This window comes from Oncorhynchus nerka, linkage group LG14, assembly GCF_034236695.1.
Source record: "Oncorhynchus nerka isolate Pitt River linkage group LG14, Oner_Uvic_2.0, whole genome shotgun sequence".
In the NCBI taxonomy this organism is placed as follows: Eukaryota; Metazoa; Chordata; class Actinopteri; order Salmoniformes; family Salmonidae; genus Oncorhynchus; species Oncorhynchus nerka.
Window position 1 is genome coordinate 66,589,356 of NC_088409.1, and position 10,444 is coordinate 66,599,799.

Sequence of the window (10,444 nt, forward strand, 5' to 3'; positions counted from 1 at the left end):
TAACACACACAACAAACACACAAATACAAACTAAGTGACTGCTTATGCCGTTTATTGGCCAAGCCGACACTGCACTAGCCTAACCACCCACTGGAGGCTGGGAGTCACACCATGACAATTTAATTATTGGTGTCATTTGAGTTCAAGTAAACACACTGCTGTATATAGTTTTTTTCTTCCTTTAAAGGGTATAAAAGGTCGGTGATATGACAGTGTGGAATAGCCCACCGGCACAGACCATACAGAAGGTCTGTCTACACCAATGCAATCTGGAAAAAGATACCAGGTGATCTAGACTTACATCCTGTTATTAATATATATATATATATATATGTATATATTTTTATTGGTGTTTCTTTATACAGTAATACAATCAGAGGGGGAGACAGTCAAGTGGGAGAAGCAGTGAGATAGGTGGACACAGGGATTGAACCCTGGTCTCTGGTGGGGAGATGTATGTGACTTATGATGAGGAGTGTTACCACACCACAGCTCTGCACGACTAGCATCCTGTTGGATTTACACACTATGATTGGAGTGTTTGTAACAGTAGAGCAAATATCTGTAAGCTAAGACAATTTGTCAATTGTATTTGTATAATATATAATATTAGTGAACTACACTCGGGATGAATTAAGTTTGCTGTATGTTCTACTCAGTGTCCATGACAGCCACGTAACAGGTTACTGTGGCAATAATGCACAGTCTTAGCAAATCTTTAGCAATTCTAAGAATGTGGCAGTTATGAGATGTCAATAAGAGCTTGATAGATTCACGTGATAGACACTGTTATCCTTGTCTTGTGAACCAAATATATCTACAAATATTTCTATAAGTACTATTAGGAGAATGGAAAACTCAACACAATTCACGTCATTTATGCTAGCTGGATATAGTGACAGTGGACACTTAAAGTACTTCTATTTGATTATATTAACTGTGTTATACATCTCCATAGTCTTTGCGAACATTGTGCTTATCATGGTTATATGTATGGAGAGGAGCCTTCATGAACCCATGTATCTGTTTCTGTGCAGTTTGTTTGTGAATGAGTTGTATGGTAGCACTGCTTTGTTTCCTGCTCTTATGATTCATTTGGTTTCAGATGCGCATTCAGTTTCCACTGTGTACTGTTACCTACAGATCTTTTGCATATACACATATGGATCTATGGAATTCTGCAATTTAGCAGTCATGTCCTATGACAGGTACCTTGCTATATGTTATCCACTACAGTATAATGTTGTCATGACACCCAACAGGGTGTGTTTTTTAATTTGTGTAATATGGTTGTACCCTTTTGCAAAAAGCATCATAACACTGTCTTTAACTATTCGTTTGAAATTGTGTGGGAACGTTATAGACAAAGTGTACTGTGACAACTACCTGCTGGTGAAACTTGCTTGTTCAACTTCAGACACAACAGTTAATAACATCTATGGACTCTACAGTCTTGTTTTGTCTGTTGTTGTCCCTTTAATTACTATTTTGTTTTCTTATATTAAGATTCTGACAATTTGTTTGAAATCTTCCATTGAGACCAGACAGAAAGCTTTCAGCACCTGTACTCCTCACCTGGCCTCGCTGCTCAACTTCTCTTTCGGCTGTTTCTTAAATCTGCTCCAGAGTAGATTTGATAGGCCTATGAGAAATGTTCCAACTGTACTTCACACTATTTTATCAGTGTACTTTCTGATGTGCCAGCCACTTTTGAACCCTATTATGTATGGCGTTAGGATGACTAAAATCAGACAGGCTTGTAAATACATACTACCTGTAGGTCTGTACCCTAAAACATAAGCTGAACAGTAGTGTGACCTTTTCTGTCCTGATTGTTAGATTTTTGTGATGTCACTTGTGTGTTTTTGTTATTTATAGGCTAGTTGCAATAATGAATGGGGTGAGGATGGTGAAAATCAGACATGTAAAACATTTTCTGATTTGTGAAATATTGCCATTTACTTGGTGTAATTCACTTGCTGGTCTCCATTGGATACCTATCGTTCAAAAATTTTACTTACCCTCCTCGTCTACAAAGCCATAAATGGCATTGGACCCACTGACCTGTCAAACTTACTCTCCCCCTATGAACCTCCACTCACTCTACGTTCAAGCCACGCCAAACTGCTCCTCGCCCCTAGCACCTGGCTCCGCACAATAGGGGACATGCCTTTAACTACCAAGCCACCGCCTTTAGAACTCTCTTCCGGACAATCTCAGGGCTGCTCAGACTGTTGGGGCCTTGAAAGCAGTCTTTAAGACTCATCTCTATCGGCTGGCCTTCCTTTCATCCTACATTTGATGATTGTCATGTCATGATTATATATATATATATATATATATATATATATATATATATATATACACACACACACACACACACACACACACACACACACACACACACACACACACACACACACACACACACACAGAGTATATGACTCATTACACAACAATCTCAGTGCATAAAATAAAATATTCTTCTTCTAGTTTGTCTTAAAAACATACATGGATTTTTTAAAAGTCTTTATCAAGTTTATATTTTATACACTTTGAGATAAGTCCTGTATAATGCAATACAATTATTATTTAAATAAAACTTTTTAAAACAGAAGTTCATGACTTTGAATTTCTTACATAAGATATGCAAGACTTTCAGGATCAATTGACAACAGTGAATAAATGGATTTAAATGTGTAAAAGGTAAGCCCACCCCTTAGCCCACCATAAAGAAATAAGATGTTTTATTGTCACATACACCGGATAGGTGCAGTGAAATGTGTTGTTTTACTGGGTCAGCCAAAGCAGTACGGCACCCCTGGAGTAAATTGGGGTTATATGCCTTCACCTTATTCGAACCAGCGACCTTTCAATTACTGGTCCAAAATGCTAACCGCTACGCTACCTGACACTACTATTATCACATACATCAGTAATGGATAATGGGCAATGTAAGTTATATACAAGCTTGGTGATTGTGTGACAATTTGAGGGAGAAATCTAGGGACATACTATACCATGAAATCCAACCAAATGCATGTATTGTTTTCTGAGGGCCAACTGTTCAATGTAACATAATACCTCTGTGCCAGCTATCTGACAGATGGCCTCTAGCTTTGCTTTTCCTCTGAAAACCTGTTGCTAAATTCGGATAGTTTATTATTTCCTAAAAATGTCCAGGTAATTCCTTGATAATAAGAAATACACTGTATATATTTTGTATTCAATTGAGAAATCAGAGGACTAGATACCTTTATTTTTCTGGGATCACTGTGGGATATGTTTGACCCTGAATAAAACAATCCAGTAAAGGTCATGATGATGTAAACTCAGCAAATAAAGAAACGTCTTCCCACTGTCAACTGCGTTTATTTTCAGCAAACTTAACATATGTAAATATTTGTATGAACATAACAAGATTCAACAATGGAGACAAAAACTGAACAAGTTCCACAGACATGTGACTAACAGAAATGGAATAATGTGTCCCTGAACAAGATAAAAGTAACAGTCAGTATCTGGTGTAGCCACCAGCTGCATTAAGTACTGCAGTGCATCTCCTCCTCATGGATTTGCCAGTTCTTGCTGTGAGATGTTACCCCACATTTCCACCAAGGCACCTGCAAGTTCCCAGACATTTCTGTTGGAAATGGCCCTAGCCCTCACCCTCCGATCCAACAGGTCCCAGACATGCTCAATGGGATTGAGATCCGGGCTCTTCGCTGGCCATGGCAGAACACTGACATTCCTGTCTTGCAGGAAATCACTCACAGAACGAGCAGTATGGCTGGTGGCATTGTCATGCTGGAGGGTCATGTCAGGAAGAGCCTACAGGAAGGGTACCACATGAGGGAGGAGGATGTCTTCCCTGTAACGCACATCGTTGAGATTGCCTGCAATGACAACAAGCTCAGTCTGATGATGCTGTGACACACCGGCCCAGACCATGACGGACCCTCCACCCCCAAATCAATCCCGCTCCAGAGTACATAAATCGTTGTAACGCTCATTCCTTCAACGATAAACTCGAATCTGACCGTCACCCCTGGTGAGACAAAACCCTGACTCATCAGTGAAGAGCACCTTTTGCCAGTCCTTTCTTGTCCAATGACGGTGAGTTTGTGCCCATAGGCGACGTTGTTGCCTGTGATGTCTGGTGAGGACCTGCCTTACAGTCTGAGCACTGATGGAGGGATTGTGTGTTCCTGATGTAGCTCGGGCAGTTGTTGTTGCCATCCTGTGCCTGTCCCACAGGTGTGATGTTCGGATGTACCGATCCTGTGCAGGCGTTGTAACACATGGTTTACCACTGCAAGGACGATCAGCTGTCTCCCTGTAGTGCTGTCTTAGGCGTCTCACAGTACGGACATTGCAATTTATTGCCCTTGCCACATCTGCAGTCCTTATGCCTCCTTGCAGCATGCCTAAGGCATGTTCACGCAGATAAGTAGGGACTATGTGCATCTTTCTTTTGGTGTTTTTCAGAGTCAGTAGAAAAGCCTCTTTAGTGTCCTAAGTTTTCATAACTGTGACCTTAATTGCCTACCGTTTGTAAGCTGTTAGTGTCGTAACGACCATTCCACAGGTGCATGTTCATTAATTGTTTATGGTTCATTGAACAAGTGTGGGAAACAGTGTTTAAACCCTTTACAATGAAGATCTGTGGATTTTTACGAATTATCTTTGAAAGACAGGGTCCTGAAAAAGGGACGTTTTTTTTGTTGCTGAGTTTATGTACAGTGGGGAGAACAAGTATTTGATACACTGCCGATTTTGCAGGTTTTCCTACTTACAAAGCATGTAGAGGTCTGTAATTTTTTATCATAGGTACACTTCAACTGTGAGAGACAATCCAGAAAATCACATTGTATGATATTTAAGTAATTAATTAGCATTTTATTGCATGACATAATTATTTGATACATCAGAAAAGCATAACTTAATATTTGGTACAGAAACCTTTGTTTGCAATTACAGAGATCATACGTTTCCTGTAGTTCTTGACCAGGTTTGCACACACTGCAGCAGGGATTTTGGCCCACTCCTAAACAGACCTCCTTCAGGTTTTCGGGGTTTTAGATTCCGTCTCTCACAGTTGAAGTGTACCTATGATAAAAATTACAGACCTCTACATGCTTTGTAAGGAGGAAAACCTGCAAAATCGGCAGTGTATCAAATACTTGTTCTCCCCACTTTATAAGACACGTTGTTCATGTACTCCATTAATACTTTTCCATGGGGAAAGCATAATAAACATGTTTATTGAGTCATTAGGTTCCAGGTCATTAGTCCACTATATTGCCTTGTTCCCTAGGAACCAATTAATGCAGCTATTAACCTGTAGAGACCCGAGGGGCTCCGGGAGAGGCACGGCTGGTCTTGATTGCATCCCAAATGGTAACCTATTCCCTATATATATATTCCCTATTCCCTATATTAGCCAGAAGCCTCTCGTCAAAAGTAGTGCACTATAAAGGCAATAGGGTGCCATTTGAGACTCATGCATTCTGTCATCCCCTCTGGGTGGATAGGCACTGAAAGTGTACTGTAGGTCTAAAGAAGCCAAGAGTGATAATAAGGATCCTCACTTTTACCTGAGCAGGAACAGCTTTGGGCCTAGGTTTTAGACTATAGCTAGGACTCAGGCTGCTGAGTTATTCTATGTTTTCCCTGGTTAGATCAAATGGTCAGGAAAAACGACAGTGCCCTAACTGTGTATTCTGGGTACCAGTATGTTTGTGCTATTAGTCCACCCCTTGTCATGCCAAACATGAGAAGGAGCTAGAATGATAGCACAAAAAGATCTGGGTCCAGGCTACCAATGATGACCTCTCCTCAGACTGTTGTGTTGCACCCTCATTCTGACTATAGCTAGCAAGGTAGCCCCTCAACAGTATCCAGCTACCTCCCTGAATTACAGGACCCAGATCAAGACTGGTCATAGAATAAATAGAATAGAAAATGCTCAATGGAGAATCTCCATTGACAGTGTGTTTTAGTCCAGGAGTAGACTTAATCTGCATCTGGGTAACCTTCCCTTTGTCAGAAGCTTTGGATTGGTTCGACTGAATTATTTATTTATTATGCACAGTACATAGAACACAAACTCCTGGAAGGTTAATGTGAGAGCTGATAGCATTGCCTACACAGCAGGTTGGTGATGTCACATAATTATTCTACATTTTGTCGAAGTGCCAGGCTAGAAGGTCCCAACACATCAAATAAAATAAGAGTTAAGAAAAATATATACTAAATTAACTAAAGTAAAAAAGAAAAGAGCAACAATAAAATAACAATCATGAGGCCACCGGTACCAAGTCAACGTGCCGGAGTACTGGTTAGTTTGTACATGTAGGTAGGGGTAAAGTGACTACGCATGGATAATAAACAGCGAGTAGCAGCAGCATAAAAGGGGGGAGGTTCAATACAAATAGTCTGGGTAGTGATATGATTAGCTGTCCAGGAGTCTTATGGCTTGGGGGTAGAAGCAGTTAAAAATGATTTTGGACCTAGACTTGGCGCTCCGGTATCGTTTGTCGTGCGGTACCAGAGAGAACAGTCTATGACTAAGGTAGCTGGAGTCTTTGGCAATTTTTAGGACCTTCCTCTGACACAGCGTGGTTTAGAGGTCCTGGATAACAGGAAGCTTGGCCCCAGTGATGTAATGGGCTGTACGCAGTACCCTCTGTTGCGCCTTGCGGTCAGAGGAAGAGCAGTTGCCATACCAGGCGGTGATGCAACCGGTCAGGATGCTCTCGATGGTGCAGCTGTAGAACTTTTTGAGGATCTGAGGACCCATGCCAAATCTTTTCAGTCTCCTGCGGGGGAATAGGCATTGTCGTGCCCTCTTCACAAGTGTCTTGGTGTGTTTGGACCATGTTTGTTTGTTTCTGATGTGGACACCAAGGAACTTGAAGCTCTCAACCTGCTCCACTTTAGCCACATCTATGGATGAATGCTCGGCCCTCCTTTTCCTGTAGTCCCCGATCATACATTGTTGTAACAGCATCATAGGCCACTAACAAAGCCTACCAGTACACATGTCCCTCTTACCATGTGTACTGTAACAGTATTGCTTCCATCCCCTGCCTTACCCCAACCTAGGCTAAAACCAGGGACCCTCTGACCACATCAAGAACCGTCACCCACGAAGCATCGTTACCTGTCAATCCACAAAAGCCACGGCCCTTGCAGAGCAAGGGAAACAACTACTTCTAGGTCTCAGAAAGAGTGACATCACCGATTGAACAAAAGATAGCACTGCCAACAAGCTAGCCATTTCACATCAGTTGTACATGCCTTGTGTAATCTACTTTTCTCTATGAGTTACTGTAGTTTGTATAGATTTTAAGAAAGGCTTTGCACCTCCTCCCTAGAGGGCCTGTGTTACAAAATGGTGTCTGTTTTTCTCTGGACGGTTTCCTTGACTCTGAGAATATCTCATTTTCCCCAGGTATTGGTGTACACTTGCCTATCACACCATGGCAGGTTTTTTTTTATTTTATATATATAAGTATAGGAATCGTTTGAGGAGTTTAAGCAGTTCATCATGGATTAGAAATGGTCTGTCAAAATGTTGGATTTAGCATACTTTACAGGTAATCAATTAATTATTTTCCATTTCATTTTGATAAGTAACATGAGTGCCGGATACAACGTATAATATTGTTTGTTTTAGGCAATGAATTATTTTATCAGAAGAATCTAAAGCTGTCTGTATTGGTGAGTATAGATGTGAGCAAATGTATCTCTGAATGAACAAGTCAAGGAATTATCCATTTAGGTTGTTTGATGTTTATGATTTCATGATTTTAATATATATTTAAGCTTCAGTAGGAGGATTTGCTCCTCTTCTTCAAACATTGACAGCACATCTTTACCAACTCCCAGGACCATGGAAAACTCTACTCACTACGAGGTCTTCAGGCTTGCTGCATACGGTGATATCGGACAATTGAAGTATTGCTACTTTGCTGTTGTAACTTTATTATATTTTGTCATCATTCTTGTCAATGCTTTACTTATTGGAGTTATCTGCATTGAAAGAAGCCTTCATGAACCCATGTATCTGTTTCTATGTGCTTTGTTTGTTAATCAGTTGTATGGGAGCACTGGTTTGTTTCCTGCTCTCATGTTTTACTTGCTGTCTGACACACATGATATTTCCCTTCTTTATTGTTATCTCCAGGTTTATGTGTTGTACACATATGCGATAACAGAATTTTGTAATTTAGCAGTTATGTCCTATGACAGGTACATCTCCATTTGTTATCCTCTACAGTATAACAATATTATGATACCTAAAATAATTTGTGGCTTAATTCTACTGCCCTGGGTGTATTCTTTTTTCATCAACGCCATCATTATCTCCCTGAGTTTGCGACTGCAATTTTGTGGTAACATTCTAGACAGAGTGTATTGTGACAACTACTCAGTCGTCAAGCTTGCCTGTTCAAATACTACGCTGAATAACATATGGGGTTTTGTTGTCACTGCGCTTTCTTTTTCTTGTACTTTATTTCCTACCATATACTCATATGTAAGAATTCTACAGATATGTTTAAAGTCTTCAAAAGAGACGAAACAGAAAGCATTTAACACCTGTATGCCACATATAGCCTCTTTGCTGAACTTCTTATTTGGCTGTTTATTTGTGATTCTACAAGGCAGATATGATACTGCACATCTTCCACCTATAATTCGCACTATTTTATTGGTTTATTTTCTGATATGTCCACCACTTTTCAATCCTTTAATGTATGGCGTTAGGATGGTTAAAATCAGGCAGGCTTGTAAAAAGGTACTAGGACTTTACCCTAAAACATAAACAGATTATTTTTGTAATATTGAATTGTGTTTTGTTACTTATAGTTGCTATTATTGACTGTGCAAATATGTATAATTTTGCCATAATTTCTCTGTAGACCAATGATTCTTGTAAAGCATCAAGTTTATAATGTATTGTAATTGAGAATGTTTTGTGTCATATTAGCTAGTTAACTGAATAACTACAGAGCATCAAGGGGCGCTGCCCTCCCTACCTTCAGGTTGTGCTCAAATTGATGCTAACAGGGATCTTTGGGACGACCCTACACCCCAACCAGCTCTGCCACCTCTGTTCTCTTGGCCCACCGTTACATATACATTTCTGCAGTGTATATGTGACATGTTCTCATGTTATTCTAGCAGTGATGGCTTATGACAGGTATGTCTCCATTTGTAAGCTATTTCAATATCAGAACATTGGTATATTTTATTATTATTATTCCCGTAACTCTTTTCAAATGTTTATCACTTCAAGGCTCCCTTGTGCCGGAAACAATCTATGTTTTTTTGTGATGACTAAGCAGTTGTTAAACTCTCCTGTTTTCAAAGTGCCCTGAGCAGCCTGTGTGGTATATGTATCATATCAAGTCTAGTGGTTTTACGTTTTGTGTTAGTTGTGCTCACATATGTCAAAATAGTAAAGCCTCAAAGGAGTAATGAAAGAAGACTTTTAATACGTGCTCCCCACTAGAACATATTCATCAACTTCTCTGCAAGCCATCCTTTTTTCTGTTGTTTACAACAGGCACAGAGGTTAATGTATTAATATCAGTACAGTTCATTCTTTTCCCACCACTGGTAAACCCTATCATATATGGTATTAGGACCAAGAAGATCAGGACATGTGTTACAAAAATTATAAGAAGAATACTTCCGAACTCTTGATTTTCCTCATCGAAAATCTGAACCTTAACTGGTACCAATTATGACTTTAGATATTACAGCAGCAAGGCAGGGTTGATGGTTTGAATCCCAGGTCTGACAGGATCATCTGCTATAACTAAATGCTTATACATTTGTTTTGATCATCAACCTAATCTCTTGTTTCTCCTTTGTGTTGCATTCTATTTCTGTGAATTCTTCTGAATTTCGTTAAATGTATTTTACTGTTGTAAAGTCAAATGAGTGATGCTGCTGTGTGTTCTTCTAGCATGTCAATGGACATGTATGTGTGTTTCAGTGGGGTTGGGGACAAAGTAAAATGATGTAATAAATTCTGTTTCAACAAATGGGCAATAAAGTATTCTTCTAGAAGTGACAGTTCTAGCAGATCCTTTTGATATTTAGATGAAATTTGAATTAGCAAGTGAAATACACAAATAATTTCCTGTAAAATAAAAGGGATGAATCCATTTTCTTGATCAAACAGTTGTTTATTAATTTAGTCATGCTACACTGAATAAAACATTGCATTATTTATTGTGAATTAAAATGCTTCAAATGCATTTTTGAAAGAGATTAATGTACAATGAGGAAGATCAGCCCAATATGGGCTGTATGGCGTCTAAGATCACTGGAAGCGCCATACTCCATTTTGAAGTAGTCCATTTCCTTCTTCTACTTCTACAAGTTTTTTTATGAAGCCAAGTCTGGCTATTTATTGCCACCTGCAGTT

At 39.6% G+C, this 10,444-nt stretch overlaps 2 protein-coding genes and 1 pseudogene across 2 annotated transcripts; all 3 read left to right on the plus strand.

The window, feature by feature from the left end:
- The first annotated feature begins 319 nt into the window (after positions 1-319).
- Positions 320-2,302, plus strand: LOC115142160 (olfactory receptor 11A1-like). Its single transcript, XM_029681625.2, has one exon. It carries the CDS (start codon positions 850-852, stop codon positions 1,798-1,800), a length of 951 nt encoding a protein of 316 aa, XP_029537485.1. The 5' UTR covers positions 320-849; the 3' UTR covers positions 1,801-2,302.
- Positions 2,303-7,504: 5,202 nt separating this feature from the next.
- On the plus strand, positions 7,505-8,838 carry LOC115142162 (olfactory receptor 11A1-like). Its single transcript, XM_029681626.2, has one exon. The coding sequence runs from the start codon at positions 7,898-7,900 to the stop codon at positions 8,828-8,830; it is 933 nt and encodes a 310-aa protein (XP_029537486.2). The 5' UTR covers positions 7,505-7,897; the 3' UTR covers positions 8,831-8,838.
- Positions 8,839-9,065: 227 nt separating this feature from the next.
- On the plus strand, positions 9,066-10,171 carry LOC135575001 (olfactory receptor 52K1-like; annotated as a pseudogene).
- Positions 10,172-10,444: the final 273 nt, after the last annotated feature.

Bases quoted from the DNA above. Each gene is read 5' to 3' on its own strand.
- LOC115142160 (XM_029681625.2), top strand. From the start codon at position 850: ATGGAAAACTCAACACAATTCACGTCATTTATGCTAGCTGGATATAGT.
- LOC115142162 (XM_029681626.2), top strand. From the start codon at position 7,898: ATGGAAAACTCTACTCACTACGAGGTCTTCAGGCTTGCTGCATACGGT.